General features: G+C 55.8%; 1 protein-coding gene and 1 long non-coding RNA gene across 3 annotated transcripts; one reads left to right on the top strand and one right to left on the bottom strand.

Annotated features, from left to right (window-relative positions):
- Positions 1-1,220: 1,220 nt before the first annotated feature.
- On the top strand, positions 1,221-7,959 carry LOC122917212. 2 transcript variants are annotated; one of them, XR_006386366.1, is made up of 3 exons: positions 1,221-1,410; positions 3,059-3,175; positions 7,889-7,959. It is a non-coding gene; the product is annotated as an uncharacterized LOC122917212 (long non-coding RNA). The 2 variants fall into 2 exon arrangements; XR_006386367.1 differs by lacking the exon at positions 1,221-1,410 and adding an exon at positions 1,828-1,909.
- Positions 7,418-12,395, bottom strand: PTGES2 (prostaglandin E synthase 2). Its single transcript, XM_044264804.1, has 7 exons — positions 12,126-12,395; positions 10,791-10,988; positions 10,053-10,111; positions 9,550-9,699; positions 9,083-9,283; positions 8,617-8,734; positions 7,418-7,972 (listed from the first exon to the last, which is right to left on the bottom strand). Exons 1-7 carry the CDS (start codon positions 12,393-12,395, stop codon positions 7,850-7,852), a joined length of 1,119 nt encoding a protein of 372 aa, XP_044120739.1. The 3' UTR covers positions 7,418-7,849.
- Positions 12,396-19,017: the final 6,622 nt, after the last annotated feature.

Genomic DNA, 19,017 nt, shown 5'->3' with positions numbered 1-19,017 from the left:
GATTTTACTTATTTACTTGAGAGAGCAAGAGTGTGTGAGTCCAGGGAGGGCCAGAGAGATGGAGAAGCAGGCTCCCTGCGGAGCAAGGAGCCTGATGGTGGGGCTCCATCCCGGGATCCTGGGATCATGAACTGAGCCGAAGGCAGACGCCCAACCGACTGAGCCACCCAGGCACCCCCAGCCTGCATTCTTGATTTGCTTTCTGCCTGTCTCCCCAGGAGAGGGGGAGGCCTCTGGGGCAGCAAATGCGTTTGCAGTGTCTTTCCAGCACTTAACAACAGCGCAGGGTGCCTTTTCATTAACTGTCTACACTCTGTCCCCTGATGGCCCCAAGTACCATGGGTCAGGGCAGCCAGGGGCCCGGGGCAGCAGCTTGGGGAACCCATCAGGGGGCTGTGGCACTCAGAAGCTATGGGGAGGCCCAGAAGTGTGCTCAGGTTGAAACTGGTACATACACCACTTGCGCTGGGTCAAAGAGCGTCCCCTCAAAATTCATGTTCCCTGGGAACCTCAGAATGTGGGCTCCACTTGGAAAGAGGCTTTTGCAGATGCAATCAAGTTAAAGTGAGGTCACACTGGATTACTGTGAGCCCCAAGTCCAATAGGTGGTGTCCTAGAATAGGGGACTTTGGACCAACATGCCCGGAAGAGAGAGACAGGAAAGGCCATGTGACCACAGGGCCAAGAAACACCAGGGATTGCAGGGGGCCGCCCAAAGCAAGGGGAATGGCAAGAAGTTTCTCCCTCAGGTTGTTCAGAAAGACCCGATGGCACCAACACCTGGATTTCAGACTCAGGCCCTCTCAAACGATGAGAGTGAAATTTTGTCTTTCAGGGTCACCTAAGTTTATGGTGATTTGTTAATGGCCGCCTGGGCCACCACCCCCGCCTCCCCCCACCCTGGAAACTAACATGTCACCTGCTTGAGCTTTTCATTGCCAGGGTAACAGGCAGAAACCATTTCCCAATGATTAGGGCTTGCCAAGTAGACCCCCTTACCCCGAGCCAACTCTCCCAACCGTCCCGTACCGCAGGCAGAGTTATGCCCCCTCCCAAAGATGTCCCTGTCCTAATCCCCAGAACCTGTGAATTAGGTTACCCGGCAACCAAGGAAGCTTACTAATCAGCTGACCTTAAAATAGGGAGATTATCCTGGATTATCCCAATGGGCCCCAGGAAATCACATGGGTCAGTCAGTGGGGGAGACAGAGCAGGGAGAGCCAAGCAGAAGGCAGGGAAGGGCTCAGCCCGAGAAGGGCTCAGCCTGAGGTCACTGGCTTTCTAGATGGGAGGAGGAGGCCACAAGTCAAGGAATGTGGGTGGCCCCTAGATGCTGGAAGAGATGAATGGATTCTCCACCGAGAGTCTCCAGGAGGAACACAGTGCGGCTGACATCTTGATTTTAGCCTGGTAAGAGGCACGTGAGGCGTCCGACCTCCAGAATTCTAAGGTAGTAATTTCATATTGGTTAGGTCACTACGTCTGTGCTTTCATACCTGGTTAGCTCCGCGATTCCTTCACCTTGGCTGACAGGAGCCTCTGCCTATATTGGGGTTGGCGACTAGCTGGCACTTTGCGGGGCGGGAGGCTCCCCTCAGGCACTCAGGTCTTTGCAGATGGCGTCCAGCCTCCTGTGAGGTTGGGGCCAGGGGAGCCGGGCGCAGTCTGGGGAACGGGGGATGTGCGAGCTGCAGAAAGCCTGGTTGACTTTCTGTGGATAGACTCCGGGACCCTGGAAGTCCCTGCCCCAGCCTGGCTGAGGTGTGGCCTTGGGCAACTCACACCACCTCTCTGAGCCTGGTTGTCCATTAGACGAAGAAAAGAAGACTTGGCTGGAGCACTGTTAGTGGGAACGAAGGGCACCTGGCCGGTTCGGGCGACGGAGCCTAGGACTCTGGATCTTGGGGTAGTGAGTTCATTGGGTGTAAAGATCACTTAAAAATAAAATCTTTGGGGCACCTGGGTGGCTCAGTGGGTTAAAGCCTTTGCCTTCAGCTCAGGTCATGATCCGGGAGTCCTGGAATCGAGCCCCGCATCGGGCTCTCTGCTGTGCGGGGAGCCTGCTTCCCCCTCTCTCTCTCTCTGCCTGCCTCTCTGCGTACTTGTGATCTCTGTCAAATAAATAAATAAAATCTTTTTTTTAAATCTTTTTTTTTTAAGATTTTATTTATTTATTTGACAGAGAGAGAGACAGCAAACGGGGGAACACAAGCCGGGGGAGTGGGAGAGGGAGAAGCAGGCTTCCCACTGAGCAGGGTCCCAGGACCCTGGAATCATGACCTGAGCGAAGGCAGATGCTTAATGACCGAGCTACCCAGGCACCCCTTAAAAATAAAATCTTTAAAAGAAGAAGAATGTGGGGTGCCTGCGTGGCTTGGTCTGTTAAGCATCCAGTTCTTGATTTCAGCTCAGGTCTTGGTCTCGAGGATGTGAGATCGAGCCCCGCATCGGGCTCTGAGCTCAGTGTGGGTCTGCTTGTCCCTCCCCCACTCCATGTACACACTCTCTCTCTCCAAAAAAAAAAAAAAAAAAAATGTGAGGCATAAATTTTTTAAAAAGTTGGAATGAAATATAACATTGTGTGTCCACTATACTCAAATTTAAAAGATAGAAAGTTTGGGTGCCTGGGTGGCTCAGTGGGTTAAGCCTCTGCCTTTGGCTCAGGTCACGATCTCAGGGTTCTGGTGGGATCGAGTCCCGCATCCGTCTCTCTGCTCAGCAGGGAGCCTGCTTCCCCTCTCTCTCTGCCTGTCTCTCTGCCTAGTTGTGATCTCTCTCTCTCTGTCAAATAAAGAAATAAAATCTTTTTAAAAAATAGTTTTTTAAAACGTCGAAATGAGACAGGAAATTAAAAGGACTGGTCCTTAAAAACCAGCTCCCCTTCCCCCAACCAGGGAGGATTGCGAACACACAGGAATTTCACTGTCAGTGCTTGTCATTCTAGCCTCCAGTTTGAGGACGCTTGTGCACGCCGGGGGTCTCCAAGCTGGGGTTTGGGGTGGGGGAGCCCTTTGTGCTGCACGATCAGGCAAATCCTCTTTGTGTCTCTTTCCTGAAGCTAGGCCCTTCCATCTCTAATCCTGAGGCCACCGGCTGGGGCACTGCACACATGAAACTTAGCTTAGCCCTCAGAAGATGAAGGATGGGTTCCTGCCACCGTGACCCCATTTTTCAGGTGAGGAAACTGAGGTGGGGGGCGAGGGAAGTGACATGCCCAGGGCCTCACCGTGAGTAGGTGTTGGGGCCTGAAATGCAGATCAGCAAACCCCTGGGCTTTGTTGGTGTCGCCCACCAGGAGGCCCAGGAGACAGGGACCAGGCTTCCACCCACCCATGAGGACTTTCACCTGGAAGGAGGAGCTTTTTGCCTTGCCCCGGGCAGGTGGCACCTGGTGCCTGGCTACTCTCCTGGGCTGGGAGGCCACAGAGAGCCTGGGAAGCGCTGGGCAGGCCTGTGCTTGAATCCTGGCACCTGACTGTGTGATTCTGGGCAAATCTGCCTCTCTGAACCTCCTCAAGACGGGCACAGTACCTTCCTGACGGACTCAGCAGGGAAGGCACTTGTCTGGGTTCATATAAAGGCTAAGTAAATGTTGAACTGAGATTCACATCAGCTTTGTTGACTCTGAAGCCATGTTCTCAACCTTGGCTCCCAGCTGCCCCCTAGGGCACCCCCCCACACCCCCACCGGTCCTGATCTCACTGGTCTGAGCAGATTGGAATGTAGGGGAAGGGAATGGGGAGCCACTGTGTGTGGGGCCCAAAGGCCTAGCCGTGAACCTTGGTCCCTGCCCTCCAGTGCTGACGAGGAAACTGAAGCAAACCAGCAAGGACTGGTCACACCAGCTACAAGGACTGGCCAGGGCCAGCTACAATGGGGTAGGCCAGGCAAGAAGCCAGGATCAGTAAACTGAGGACAGAGAGGGCCAGAGGCCTGTCCCCTGAGGGGGTGGGACAGACCCGGGCCACCTGCTGGCAGTTTCCTGGAACAGCAGCTGGCCGGGGCAGCCACCAGCCATCTCTTTTGGCCATTTGCTGTGGCCAATCCACACGGCCCCTTATCTCCCCACAGCACTTGTGGATGCTGAGGAGAGAGGGGGCTGGCCCCGCCCCTGCTGGCCAGGGTGGGGCACCCCCTCCGTACCAAGGAGCCCAGCCCCACCCCTCGATTTCCAGAGGAGGAAACTGACAGAACAAGGGACTCACCAGAGGTCACTAGACCCCTGGCTTCAGTCATGTGTGTTGGTGTCCTATGACTGCTGTCCCACAAACGTGGTATCTTTTTTTTATTATTATTTGAGAGAGAGACAGAATGAGAGAGAGAGAGAGAGCATGAGAAGAGAGAGGTCAGTGGGAGAAGCAGACTACCTGCTGAGCAGGGAGCCCCATGTGGGACTGGATCCTAGGACTCCACGATCATGACCTGAGTGGAAGGCAGTTGCTTAACCAACTGAGCCACCCAGGCACCCACAAACGTGGTATCTTAAGACATAACTATTCCCTTCCAGTGCTAGAGGCTGGAGGTCCGAATTCAGTTTCACTGAGCTGAGATCAAGCTGTCCTCTGGGCTGGTTCCTTCCAGAGGCCCCTGAGGAGAGGCCATCTCCTTGCCCCTCTGGGTTCTGGAGGTATCAGTATTTCTGGGACCTTTCTCGAACCTCCCAGCCCCTGCTTCTCATCTTCTCCTCTAGAATCAAGGGATTCTTACAAGGGATTGTGATTATGTTGGGCTTTTTAATTTACAGGTGCCTGGGTGGCTCAGTCATTAAGTGTCTGCCTTTGGCTCAGGTCATGATCCCAGAGTCCTGGGATCAAGCTCCACATGGGGCTCCCTGCTCAGCAGGAAGCCTGCTTCTCCCTCTCCCACTTCCCCTGCTTGTGTTCCCTCTCTCGCTGTGTCTCTCTCCATCAAATAAATAAATAAAATCCCTTTAAAAATATTTTATTTATTTATTTGAGAGACAGAGCATGAGCAGGGGGAGAGAGAGAAGCAGGCTCCCTACTGAGCAGGGAATCCGACAGGCTCAGTCCGAGAACCCTGGGATCATGACCTGAGCCCAAGGCAGACGCTCAACCAACTGAGCCACCCAGACATCCCACACAATCTAAATTTTTACTTAAAAAAAGGGGAAAAAAAAAAGAGAGGGAGGAGCAATAAGACCCTGTTAAGACAGTGGATACCAAGCATGCCTGGGTGGCTCAGTCGGTTGGGCATCTGCCTTTGGCTTGGGTCATGATTCCAGGGTCCTGGGATCGAGTCCCAGATCAGGCTCCCTGCTTAGTGGAGAGCATGCTTCTCCCTCTCTGCCCCTGCTTGTATTCTCTCTCTCTGTCAAATAAATAAAACAAACATTTTTTTAAAAAATACATATATGCACTATAATCTGCATAAAAAAGAATCTGCAAGGCTGTACTCCAAAAACCTTTAAGTGGTCGTATCTCTAGGTTGGTGAGGTTGTAAGTAATTGGCATCATCTTTTTGCTTATCTGAAAGTTTTGTTCATGCACAATAAATAATTATTGGCATAATCAAAGTGAAGCTTTAAAATTTAACAATCTAACAAACAGAAAAAAGCAAACCAGAATCTTCCCAATTCTTGAAGCCCCAGCTTTGTCTTGCCCTCCCCAGGGAGACCTCCCTGACTCCCAGGGCAGAAGACTCTCGCTGTTCTCACAACTGCTGTCTTCTTGCTTTTTGGAGCTCTTGACCATGAGCTCTGGGAGCCTGGTTGGGAAGTTGGTCACAAGGTGGTAAGATGAGGCCTTGTTTAGCGGTCCCTACTGCCCTCTAGTGGTTATGGGAAAATACACCCAGGGGCTGACCCAGCAACATTTGGGGAAACTAAGGCAGGGTTGTCTCCTGGGATGGACGAGGGGGAAGCACACTCAGTCGGTGTCCCATGGTGGCCTTGGGTTGACTAGCCATTCTCCAGCCCCAGACCTGGGAGCAGCAGGTCTAGCTAGCACAGACCTTGGGCTTTTCATCACAGTGACCGTTCAGTGGAGGAGGGTGATGAGGGTGCGGCTGGGTGCCTTTCTGCCTGCAACAGCCCAAGAGAAAAAGCCCCAGTCAGGAGTCAGTTCCCTGTCCCCTGGCATGGCTCAGCCACCAACAGTTCTTCCTCTGCAAAATGCAGAGACAGGAGAAAACCTCAGCCTGTGAACACAGGGAGACGGTAGGTGTCTGGGAGCTGGGGCCTGGCTGCACCTGGACCTCCTTAGCCAGACCAGGCCTCAGCGGGGAAGGCCAGGGGCTGAGAGCCACAGGTGCTGGGCTGGGAAGAAGGAGCCTAATGTTTGGAAGTGGCGGTCTTGGTTTCTCCTGCCATCAGGTCTTAAGTCCTGAAAGTCTTTTGCTCCAGGGGCCTGGAGCGGCCTGTGGCCCAGTTCCTATCCTGCTGAGAGAGGCTCTGGGACCAGGACGTGAGGCCTGATTCAGGGGGACTGCATTCTGGACACGCTGGTGCTCCCCCTGGCCAGGCCGCTGGGCTGTGGCTCATCCATGTGTCTCGGGAGGAATGAGCCGGCGCAGACGGGAACGAGAACAAGCAGGCAGCGGGCTGGCTCTACAGGAGAAACTGAGGCCGCTGCTTCCAAATGTGAGGCTGTTGGCCTCCAGAGTGCTCACCAGGCCTCTACCTTATTTGAATGTTTGCCATCACAGGGAGCATGAATTATTTTTATGTCTTAAAAAAAATGAAGTAATATTTTAAGACTCTCGAGAGGTCTGGGGGAATGGGAGAGCCCTGTGAGGAGAGTTCAGCCCCCTGGCCACCGGCTGGGCCTCTGGAGGCCATCTAAGGGAGCCAGGGGAATGGGGACCCCCAACGCTGGGTGCTCTGCTCGCGACAGCTCCACTCATAGCCCCCGCCTCGCTCCCAGAGCTGGCTTTTCCCTGTCCCAGAGGAACATGCCCAGGCCTGAGACTGAAGCCCAGGTGCCCACCTGCTTCACAGGTTCCGAGGTTCTGGAAACCCTGCTCCCCTGGCCCAGGAGCAGGACTGGAGCCAGTCCGGCCCCTGCTCTGAGCTGGGCATCCTTCTCCATACTTGACCCGCATCTCATGCTCAAACCCTCACGCTCTCCCCTTGAGGTAGAGGCTATCATTATGCCCATTTCGCGGAGGAGGATGCGGAGGCTCAGAGAGGGGCATCACGGCCCAGAGTCCCACAGCCAGTGAGGGGCACAAGTGGGCCTGCGTCCTGGGACATCTCGGGCTTCCTGGCTGCTTATCCTGTGGTGGTGTCCCAGGGTCCCTGTGACACAAAGTCTGCCAAGTCATTCTCCCCACGCCCGACACCCAGTCAGCACCGGACAAACTAGTTACCACCAGGGTGGGGCGGGGGCCTCAGTCTGAAGCCTTGCTCACCAGCAGTCCTGCACGGCACCCTCCACGCCCCACCACAGCACCACGAATGGAGCAGCAAACCTTTTCTTTATTGTGAACGTGACACACAATCCCAGGGGCACCTGGGAAGAGCAGGGACCAGGAGGAGCCAGAGATGAAATCCTTTGTAAACCAGACTATTCCCCCTTCCCCTGTCCAGGGCAGAAGCCTGAGCCGATTCCCACCCCAAGGTGCGGACATAGCAGGGCACAGAAAGTCCCAGAGAAGGGCAGGCTTCTGGGCCCCTCAGGGGACTGTGGGCAGATACCAAGACTGGCTTTTGTCCCCCAGCGTCCCAGGGCTGCAGCAGGTGCTCAGTGCTAGAAGCCAGGGAGCTGGGGGGGCGGGGGGCACAAAGATCCCATCCCCCACCCACCACACAGCATCAATTGCTGACCCAGTGGTCCTGGTCCCCAGCAGCCGGCATCTTCTGCTGTGTCCCACCACTCCGGGGACACTCAGGTCACTGGGGGGCCTCAGCAATGGCTTTCTCCATCCGCAGGTACCAGGGCTTGATGTGGGTGTGACACATCAGGTCGTCGAAAGCCTCCAGGCCCTCCATCACACGCAGCACACCGTACACTGCCTGGGGGAGGCGACAGAGGGACGTCCACATCTGCCCTCCACCAGCTGTGCGCCCTGGGGCCCGTCGCCTCCCCTCTCTGAGAGGGCTCAATAAACGGCCAATTTTGCACACGGTGCTCGGAGTGAAATGTGGGGGATTTCTGTAGGTTTTGTCTGCCCTGCATCCACTCCCCCTATCTGGGCAACAAACCCCACCTCTAGAATTTCCTTTGGGAAAATGTCCTGCCCCACTCTCAAGTCCTAAAATCTAAGGAGAGAGGACCCCACCATCCAGCTCTAAGACCCAGATCTGGCAATCAACATATTCCATCCCAGCTCGAAGGACTGCTTCGGGGCTTGGCACTCAAGCCAGGCCAACAAGACACTGTCCCAGGACTTCTGGTGGGTGCAAGCAGCTCCAAGAAGTTGAGACGCAAGAGGTGAGGCCCAGCCCTGGTAATACCACTTGGGTCCCTGGATCCAGCTGGGCCTGAAGCTAGCCCCTCCCCTGAACCTGTCAGTGATGTGAAGCAAGACAGTTCCTTGGATGGAGCCAGGTGCCTCCAGAGCAGGAGAGCTGTGAGACTAGGTATTGCCTCCAGATGGGCTTCCTCTGCCCAGACAGGCCCCTCTAGTCTGGGCATCCCCTGCCACCACCAGACTCACCAGATCAGCCAGGTTTGGCTTCTGGCCCCCCATGAAGGGCCGATCTTTGCCCACGGCTGCCACCCACTTGTTGGCAGCCTCGTAGAGGTCCTCACGAACATCATCTTGCAGGTGGTGCCTAGTGAGGAAGGGGAAGTCCATCAGGGAAACTCCAACCCTTGGCCCAGGTGGGGAAAACGGGAAGGCTAGGGGGCCAGGGCCACCCCCCTAAGGGGCATCACACCTGCAAAAATCAGTTCTCATCCGCCCCAGTCAGGGAGGCCATGACCAAAGGAGGACCCAAGAGAACCAACCCCAGAGAAAGCAACAGAAGGAGGCACAGAGCAGACCCCCAGGCCGGTCTGCTTCCCCTGGGGAGGCGGAGGCAATTGGGAGTTCTGGCTGAGGGTCCCGGTGTGACATAGACTAGGGGCTCGGGAACAGCAGGCCCCCCCAGGCACACATGCGCGCCCGCGAGCCCCATCACCTGCTCTTGAGCCGCTTGCTGATGAGGTACATGGCCGCCGCACCCATGTACTTGGCCACAGCACCCTCCACTGCCCCGAACTTGCCCTCTCTGACGATGTAGTCGAAAGAGGCCAGGGCCTCGGCAGGAGTGCGGTACACGTTGGGGGAGATCAGGTGCACCAGCCAGTCATCCGCCCACTGCCGCCACTTCATCTCCTCCCTGTGGGCAAGACGGGGCGGACAGAGGGCAGGCCGGGTGGGCTGCCGAAGCCGGGGCCTGGGAGGCGTGGGAGCAGGTGCACTGTCTAGATCAAGCAGCGTATGGATGGGAAGCCGAGGCCGGAGCAGGATTTCCAGAAGGAGACTTAGCCCTGGCCATGGCCCCAGCCCTCCTGGCCTGCCACCCTGCTCCCCCATCTCAGTGTCTCACTCAGCCTGTCTCCCCTCATCCCCACCTCCAGAAGACCCCGCCTTCGCCTCACTTACGTCCTGGCCTCCTTCCCACCATACATGCGCTGGGCCTCCTTCTCATCCAGCATGAGCCAATACTTGTTACAGAATTCCGTCACCTCCTTCCCCTGGTCGTTCACAGCCTTCATGGGTGGATAGTAGGTGACGATGTCTTCCAGGGGCTGCCTTTGGGAAACAGCCAGAGACTCATCCCAACCAGCTCTTCCTCTCGGAGGTTGAGTCATTGTCTGCTCAGCGTGGAGATCTACCCCAGCCTGAGCCGGTACCAGAGGGGAACCTGGACCAACCCCCCAAAGCTTTCGGCCCTCTTCTGGGAACCAGAGGGGGTCCTGCAGCAAGAGGGCCTTGGGGCAAACACAGGAGCATCTCCCTGACAGAGGGAGATGTGCAGAGCTGCGGGGGGGATGGCTCAGAGTAGAATGCCCACCCTGCTCCCCTGGAGGAACCCAGGTGAGGCCTCCTGGGAGATAAAAGGGACGAAATGCAACGCCAGCCCAGGCCTCTGAGGGGCTCCTTACCCCGACACCAGGTAGGTCTTGAGCGCGCTGATGATGACAGAGGAATCATTCAGCTGTTGCTGGAGGACGAGAGGTTACGTTGGGGGAAGGGTCCTGGAGCCGCCAGCAGGGTCACTAGGGCTCTTAAAATAAACGCGCAGGCATTCCAGGAAACTGGTCCAGGAGAACCCCGGCATTGTTTGTCCATCCCTGGGGGTTCATCCCCAAAATCGATGCCCATGGAGCTTTCCCCGCCCCACAGGACATAGTCCCCCCGCCCACCGCTGCCCAGGCCCATCCTGAGTAAGAGAGGCCCAAGTGTGGCTAATGGGAAGGAGCGTATGGCGAGGACCGAAAATCTGGGCCCTGACCACTCACCTGCCTGGCCCCCCACGCACTGAGGGGCAGGATGGGCTCTAGAAGCTATAAGCTAGGAGCCAAGCACTGGCCAAGCATTTCCTACCACCTGAGAGTATGGCCTTCTGTTGATTAATGAAGAAGCAAGCCCAGAGAGGCTAAGTGACCTGCCCCAAGTCATGTAACCAGAGAGCGGCAGAGCCCCACCTTGAGCCCGGAGCACCCTGATTTCAGAGCTCACACGGTTGAGCTCTGGGACACTCCACCTCCCTTGGGCCCCGCTGGTTCATAACCCACAGGAGGTCCAAAGAGAACACACTGTCCCAGAGTTGCAGAGCAGGGCCTGCCTAGGCGGTACTCCAGGACAACCCAGGCTGTGGGGGGCTGCTCCCTGAGGCTCACCAAACTCTCTCCTTCCTGGGCCAGCAGGATGGGCACCTTCCTGTAGGAAGAGAACTTGATCTCGGCCCTGCGCACGGGGTTCACTTCTACCACCTGGTAGGGCAGGGCGTGGAAGTCGAGGAAGGCGCGGACCTTGCTGCAGAAGGGACACGTTTTGTACTGGTAGAGGGTCAGCTGCAGGCGGCTGGACAGGGAGAGCTGCAGGGGGAGCAGAGGGAGGGGCTTCTGAGGCCTGGTGCCCAAGCCCCACCTCCAAGCAAATTTCTCCCAAGGGAGACTTGTAGGAGGAGGCTGAGTGCATCAGGAGGAATGGGGATAGGTGGCAGAGAGAAAGGGAGACACAGGGAGGTGGGGAGCAGACCCGGGCAGTGGACAGTCCATCCTCAAGCACCCATACAGCACCCTCCTCAGGCAGGAAGTACAGGTAGGATGAATCTTCTGGTCTCCGATCAATATCAGACAGACCCCTCTCCTCTCCCTCCTGGCCCAAGAGGACAGACATCACACACACACCTGCCGGCCCCAGGTGGGCTACCCAAGATGCAGAGCAATTGTTTCAACTTGGGAGTGCCCACTCAAACTCCCTCAACCCAAGGGACCCTCTGGGTGAGGGACTGGAGCCCAGCCTTTGCCAGAGTGGGATCAACCTCAAATCTCCAAGGGTGGGGAGGGCCTGAATCTGCATGTTCAGCAGATGAATAAGCCCTAGGGACGCTCACTGCGTATTAAAAGCCAGAGCAGCAGCCCCCTTCCTCACTGTTCAGATGGGACACTGAGGCTGGACCACATAGGGTGGGCGGAGAGATACAGAGAACTCCACTCCCTCCTACCCTCCTGTTTCTCTGAGCCCAGGAAAGGGGTACTCGCACAGCCCAGCTAAGGGACACCTCCCTGCACCTCTCCATCTCAGGGTCTGGAATCTAAGGGTTATCGGTTCCCTAAAAATACTGCAACTAAGAAACAAATGCATAACCTTATGATCTGAAGATGGTGGGAGGGTTTAGGGAAAGTTTATTACTTTCCAAACGACAAAATGTTTAGAAAGTAATGAAGGAGGCTTGCTTTCCCTTTCCTGTAATCTCCAAATCTTTCCATTAAAAAGTCTAACAACACGTTAGAAAATGACTTTACGACGAAGACAACAATTCTAGTTGGCAGACAACTGTGGCGACCCCATTGCACAGATGAGGACGCTAAGTGCTCATATTTAAATCCGAGTCACTTGCCCAAGGTCACAAACGGACAGAAGAGGTGATACCTGACCCCGCCAGAAGTCCCCAAGTTCGGCGCAGACCGCAGCACCCCTACCCGCGGCTCGGTGCGTCCCGGGCTTACCTGCGCCGCAGAGCGCTGGGCGCGGAGGTCCTGGGCGTGCAGGTGCCACCGCGCCGTGTGGTACAGCCCCAGGACGCCCCCCAGGGCCAGCGCTGCCGCCCCCAGCAGCCGCGGGCTGCCCTTGCGGGCTGTGGCCGCGGGGCCCGGGCCTCCCGCCGCTCCCGCGAAGCCGGCCCGACTCTGCGCGGGGAGTCCCGACGGAAGGCGACTACCCAGCCTCCAGGCCAGAGCGTGCCCGACAGGCCACAGCGCCCGTGCAGCCTGGGCCATGTTCTCTTCGCCGGCGCCGCGGGCGGGCGCGCAAAACGAAGACGGCCGGGAATCAGGCTTCCCTTAAAGGGACGGGTCTCCATCTTCAGAGGGTTGCTAGGGGTGACAGTGACGCCGAGCGGGGAAGAACAGCCCCGGAGGAACTGAGCGTGCATCCCGGGCGCCCGGTTTCCACGCACCCGTGAGAGCCACAGAAACACACTCTGGGATGTCTGGGAGTCGCTAAATGCCCGGCTTCTGAACATGAGTTATAACCCTTCTCGTTGGTGACCCGGGGCCGAACGCCGGAACTCGTCGTGAGGACTTTGGGTCCCAGCGTCGTCCGGGACCTTCTGCCTCATGCAAGAAATTGAATCCTAAAGGGTGTCACAAAAAGGGTCACAGGAGGTCCAGGAGGTCCGGGAGGGCCGCGGAAACGCCAGACCACACCTGGTGCCTACGACTCGGGATCTTTCTGCCCTCCCGCGCCGCTGCACCGTTTCTTCTGTGTCCCGAACCATAAAATTTTCCATACACACTAGGGGCCTTAGAGAGCACGTGTCTCAGATTTCAACCACGCGGAGGCGCTGGTTCGCTGACCAGCAGGTGACCAGCGGCAGGAATGGGCAGAGTGGAGCTGTCAGGCTGCCACGCCCCTCTGCCGGGCTTGCTCGCCGTAGCTGAGGGCCCGGGTCCCCAGCACCTAGGCTTCGCGGCGGGCAGTCCCAGATGGCCCCTCCCGCAGGCCCGGAAAGGAGCGGGGCTCGGATAGTAGGCGGAGATCCAAAGAACGGTCAGGATGTGGGCAGGGAGGGGCGGAGTCCGACGGCGGGACGGGGCGGGGACAGAGCTGGGCTCGCCGGAGAGAGCGCGAGAGCTGGGCTGCGGTAGGGACAGAGCTCGGGGCGTGGTGGGCGGGGCCTGACGGGGCTGGGCGGGGCTTGCGTCGGGAGGATGCAGCGCTGCGGTGGCGTTCCTCCTCCAGGTTACACTCGTAGCGCCCCGCCGGCTCTCCGCAGCCTCCACTTTCCGCCCGACGCCGGTTGTCAGTGCGACGATCGCCGCCGTCCACCGTCGCGCGGACATCGCAGCACCCGAGACCGCAAAGTCGGACCCTAACAGGGACCTGGGCATGCCGGTGGAGGCGGGCGCGGAAGGCAAGGACAACGGCTTCGGGGGAGCAGGTGGCCCGGGGTGGGGTGGAAGGAGGGGGTGCTGCTGAAGCGACCTTGCTTTTTCAGGGCTGCCCCCCTGGAAGGGGGAAGCGGGGCCGGGCTGGGAGCTCGGAACCCTCCCACCCCTCGCCCCCGGTAGTTTGCAGCTGCAGGTGACGGCCGGTGGTTCAGGGCGAGCACCTCCGAATGGGTCCCTGGAAACCGCAACCGGAGAACTGCGGGCAACCGGCCCCGTTTTGCAGATGGGGGAACTGAGGCCGCTTCAAGATCACTCGCCCTTTTGGCATTTGCTCCAGCCACTTACTGCAGCCCATGTGGAGACGGAGGCTCCTGAGGGGATGGGGCGGGTGGACCATCTTGGCTCAGCAGGAGGGCCTGTCTGGGTGGGCGAAGCCGCCCTGCCCAGTCAGCATCTCCAGCCACCTTGGCCGGTGTGACCCGGAGCCTTGGCGAATGTGACCTGCTTACAGAGCAGCCTGTTGCCTGCCCAGCACTGCGGGGGAGGGTGGGGAGTGTAGGGAGGGATATGGACAGAGAACCATCAGCTGTTTTTCACCTTTTCCATATCTGTAAGGTAAGACTAAAGATTAGTGTCTCCTGCATTGCGATGTCAGGATTTAATGGGAAAATGAATGGAGAGAGGCTGGAGGCTAGAGAGGCTTGTACCCTAGAGACTCATATTTTTTGCGCACCCAGCACCTGCTCCACCTCTCCCAAATAGAGAATGGAAACCCAGTGACCAGCACCTCCACCAAAATACTGGGCAGAATTTTCCTTTGTTCCTCTTGGTCAAGATTAGGCAGGATGTTAGGGCAGGCTCACTGCCCTTGACCCCTACACTGCTGCTTTCTTATGCATTTATTACAGCCCCCTGTTTCTGGATAGCATTGAGCCAAGAGCCCTGCTTAATGCCCAGGGGACCTCAGCGTTTGGCTTTGATATTCCTTTTCTATCTTTGTTTCTATTTCCTTAATTTCTGCCCTCCATGTTCTCGTTCTGGTGGTGTTTATTGTTTGTTTTTGGTTTTTGTGGTGTTTTTTTGTTTGTTTTGTTTTGGTTTGTTTTTCTGTGGTTTTTTTTTTTCTTTTTTTGCATTTATTTTATGGTTCCTTTTCTAAACCTTTACTCAGGACACTTCACTCATTCCTTTGCAGCCTTTCCCTGTGCTAAAGCACAGGCTTAAGACTACGCACGTGCCATGTTTGTTGTGACCCCAGCCAGGGATTCAAGCTCAGCTTCATGCTACATCTGGCTGACAGAGGGAGCACTCTTCAAAATGTCCAGGCTGCTGTTCAGCCAGGATTGCTTTTTTTCTAAGACTTTATTTATTCATTTGAGAGAGAGGGAGAGAACAGAGGGAGAGTAAGAGGAAGAAGCAGACTTCTAATGAGCAGAGAACCCAACGTGGCACTGGATCCCAGGACGATCCCAGGACCCAGGACGCTGAGATCACGACCTGAGCCATCCAGGCACCCCACAAGATGGCTTTGTTTCTTTTTTACTACTTTTTAAAAATGTCTTATTGGTTAATATACTAATGTCCGATTTTCAAAGTGTATAAATGAAATGTGTACATTAGGGGCACCTGAGTGGCTCAGTGGGTTGGGCCTCTGCCTTTGGCTCCAGTCATGATCTCGGGGTCCTGAGATCAAGCCCCACACGGGGCTCTCTGCTCGGCGGGGAGCCTACTTCCCCTTCTCTCTCTGCCTGCTTCTCTGCCTCCTTGTGTATCTCTGTCAAATAAATAAATAAAATCTTTAAAAAAGTAAAAATAAAATAAATAAATGTGTACATTACTATTCGAAAGCAAACAAAACAAATCTTGGTATAGCCCAGATTTTTTTCCTTTCTTGAAGACTGACTGCATTCTAATTCCTGATTCATAATCTGACACAGTGCATTCGGTTTTCAACTTTCTATGAGAAGAAGAAAATGATTCTCACAACTCACCAGCTTTTTAATAGTATAAGGCAAATATTCAAAACTAATGATTGGTCTTTCGCTTCATTTTCTTCTCTTTTTTTTTTGGTCTTGTTTCTGCCTCTTCTTTTTTTTTTTTTTTTTTTTTGCCTCTTCTTATTGGACCTTTTAAATGAGTTGGGATTTGGGGGCTCCTGGGTGGCTCAGTGGGTTAAAGCCTCTGTTCTCCGCTCAGGTCATGATCCCAAGGTCCTGGCTTTCTGCTCGGCAGGGAGCCTGCTTCCTCCTCCCTCTCTGCCTGCCTCTCTGCCTACTTGTGATCTGTGTCCGTCAAATAAATAAATAAAATCTTTTTTAAAAATATGAGTTGGGATTTGGACAGAAGGAGGTCATCCCAGATTATCCAGATGGGCCGTGCATGTCATCTCAAGTGTGCTCCTTAGAGAGGCAAGTGAGATCACACACATAGAGAAGGGGATGTGAAGACAGGCAGGTTGGAGCAGAGGGGCCACAAGCCAAGAAATGCCAGTAGCCAGCAAAAGCTGGAGGAGGCGAGGAACAATCACCTAGAACATCTGGAGGGAGAGTGACCTTTCCCACACCTCGATTTTGGCACAGTGAACTTCTCATTTTTGACTTTGGGCCTTCCGAATGCATTAATTTCAGCCTAAAAGTTTGTAGTGATTTGTTGCAGTAATTTGATGATTTGGGAAATAGCCTATTCAGAAGATGCTAAAAGTAGGAAATTCACTGTTCAGAGAGGGTGCTCTGGAGAGAAGGTCAAGGGTGTGGCTGATCAGGGGACCTACGGACGTGGAGGACGAGGTGGGCCAAGACAGAAGTCTCCAGGGAGGTACGGAGGAGGCCGCCCAAGATGGTGAGATCCAGCAGTCTGGGAAGGTAGCTATCTCAGCCTGTAACAGAATACCACAGACTAAATGGCTTATAAACAACAGAAATTTGTTTCTCATGCATTATAGGGAATTTTGTGCATGATACAGCATGAGACAGAAGGAAGCTACACTTGGGGCAAAGCATAACCAGAAGCTGAGTCACTGTGTTGTACACCTGAAACTCATGTAACATGGCATATCGACTGTACTCAAATAGAAGAAGTTGTTTTAATTTATTTCTCACAGTTCTGGAGGCTAGGAAGTCCAAGGTCAAGGCGCTGGCAGATTCAGTCTCTGGCGAGCACCCGATTCCTGGTTCGTAGGTGTCTGTCGTCTCGCTGTCCTCACAAGAGGGGGGACAGGGGTGAGAGGGGTCTCCGGGGTCTCTTATAAAGGCACTAATTCCATTCATGAGGGCTGCACTCTTATTATCGAATCACCTCCAAAAGATACTCCCTCCTGCAAATACTACTGCCCTGAGAATTAGCTTCCAACATAGGAGTGAGGGTGGGTGGGTATGACACGAGCCTTCAGTCCAGGACTCAGGGACCAAAGAACGAGGGAGAGAACAAGGAGCCATGGGACAGTCCAGTCCTGGCAGACCTGGCTGAGCAATTAGGGAGGGACACCTGCAGCTGCACTGACCTGGGGGGGAGGCCGGTGTCCACCCAGGACCTATAGGACTCTGGGCACAGAGAGAGGTACCCAGACCTGTGCCCTGTGTCCTCTGGCCTCTGTAGAGGGCTTGGTGCATGCTCTCGGCATTTCCTCCACCCCCTCACCAGGCTCCTGGCCCCTCACCCCACTCTCCATTGGTCCAAGTTGGCCCCTTCTCCTCATGAAGCTGGACACACTCTCCCTTGGGGGCCTGATCTTGTCCTTTGCCTGTCATAGCCTGTCTCATGACCCCCTTCCCCAGGGAAAGGCTCAGTCACAGACCATACCTCATGTGCAATAAGCACAGGGTGAGAGGAAGAGCCACCGTGACCCCAACCTTCCTCAACCTGGCATGAATGGGGAGGGGCAGAAGGGCTGGAGCCCTACACTTCCAGGAGGACCTCAAAGGAGCCTGAGTACCTCTCAGACATCTGTACTCTTTCCACCTTTCCAGAACCCAGTCCCCTGCCCCCTGGGCTGGGCACTCTCCTGGTGGATCCTGGGTTCTCAGGGTGCAAAGGAGAATCTTTTTTTTTTCTTAAGATTTTTAATTTATTTAACAGAGAGAAAGAGAGATCACAAGCAGGCAGAGAGAGAGGGGGAAGCAGGCTCCTCTCCGAGCAGAGAGCCCATTGCGGGGCTTGATCCCAGGACCCTGAGATCATGACCTAAGCTGATGGCAGAGGCTTAACCCACTGAGCCACCCAGGCACCCCAAGGAGAATCAGTCTTTTGGGAGAGCCAGACTAGTCTTCTCACACAAGCCACCTTGGATGGTGTCCCTCATGTCTAGCCAAGGGCCTGGTGGGCAGGGAGCATGGGGATGCTTAACCAGGAGTGGTCAAGGTAGAGATGCTCTTTCCTGGGGTGCTCAGGGCTGCAGCCCAGGCAGGAAGGGTGCACAGCTGGGAGGATCCAGGTCTTGGCTAGTGCCAGGACCCTGCCGGGTAGAGGTGTCTCCTGCCCAGCCCCACCAGAGCCCAGTATCTACCCACTAACAGTCAGATGCCTGGTGCCCACGGCAGGCCCTGCCCAGAGCAGTGGCCTCCAGTCCCCATTGAGGTCATCAAGGACCTTCGGGAGCCCAGGCTCCAGAGTGAGAGGCAGGGGCACCCAGCTAGAAGGCATGCACCCAGCTAGGAGGCACCCAGCTAGGGCCAGGTACCTGAGGTCCAGACTGAGGAGGAAGCCCTGGGCCCAGATCTCATATGGCAAGGCCTGCTGCCCCCTGCCCAGTGGGCCCAAAGGACATTTCCAGAAGGAGGGACCTAGTGGGTGCTTGTAGGAGGGATAGGGAGGGCTGCCTTTTAGAGGGTCCCAACCAGATGGAAGGGCAGGAACCAGGAGATCCTTGAGGCCCCCTCGTAAGCCCTAGCACAACAGATGGGGCCTGGAGATTGGGAAGCTGCTTCTGGAAACCAGAAACTCAAGCCAGGGCTCTGGAGGAACAGGCCTTCCTCCTCCAGGGTGTTTGGACCACAGTGGCCAAGGAAGGCTCATCTCTGGACACCAAGAGTTCCTGTGGCCGTGACTGGTCTCCTGGAGGCATTCCCCCAGCACTCAGGGGGATCATGGTGTGGACCTGCTGTTTGGACTCTGGCCAACTCCAAGGGCTCCAGGGTAGACGGGACCCTGAAGGCCACAAAGCTCACTCATTTGAGTCCATAACACATCACACAGAAGCCTTGGGGCCAAGTCCCTCCTGGGAGAAGCCGGGGCTGGGGCCTTCCAAGTCCTGCTCTGGACTTCCATTTGACACAAGGAGACAGACTGTGAGAGAGGGAACACAAGCAGGGGGAGTGGGAGAGGGAAAAGCAGGCTTCCCACTGGGCAGGGAGCCCAATATGGGGCTCGATCCCACAACCCCACGACCCTGGAATCATGACCTGAGCCAAAGGCAGATGCTTAACGACTGAGCCACCCAGGCGTCCCTATCCTCTTCACTCTTACCCTTCCCTTGGCTTCTGAGCTGAGCCACCAGAGGGGAGAGGTAGCTAGG

Source organism: Neovison vison, chromosome 9, assembly GCF_020171115.1.
Source record: "Neovison vison isolate M4711 chromosome 9, ASM_NN_V1, whole genome shotgun sequence".
Lineage (NCBI taxonomy): Eukaryota > Metazoa > Chordata > Mammalia > Carnivora > Mustelidae > Neogale > Neogale vison.
The sequence above is the reverse complement of the archived record's forward strand: the minus strand, read 5'-3'. Positions and strand labels throughout refer to the sequence as shown.

Coding starts and splice junctions, on each gene's coding strand:
- PTGES2 (XM_044264804.1), bottom strand. CDS start 12,395: ATGGCCCAGGCTGCACGGGCGCTGTGGCCTGTCGGGCACGCTCTGGCC. Junction 9,700..10,052: donor AAGACCTACCTGGTGTCGGG/GTAAGGAGCCCC, acceptor TGTTTCCCAAAG/GCAGCCCCTGGAAGACATCG. Junction 8,735..9,082: donor AGCAAGCGGCTCAAGAGCAG/GTGATGGGGCTC, acceptor CTTCCTCACTAG/GCACCACCTGCAAGATGATG.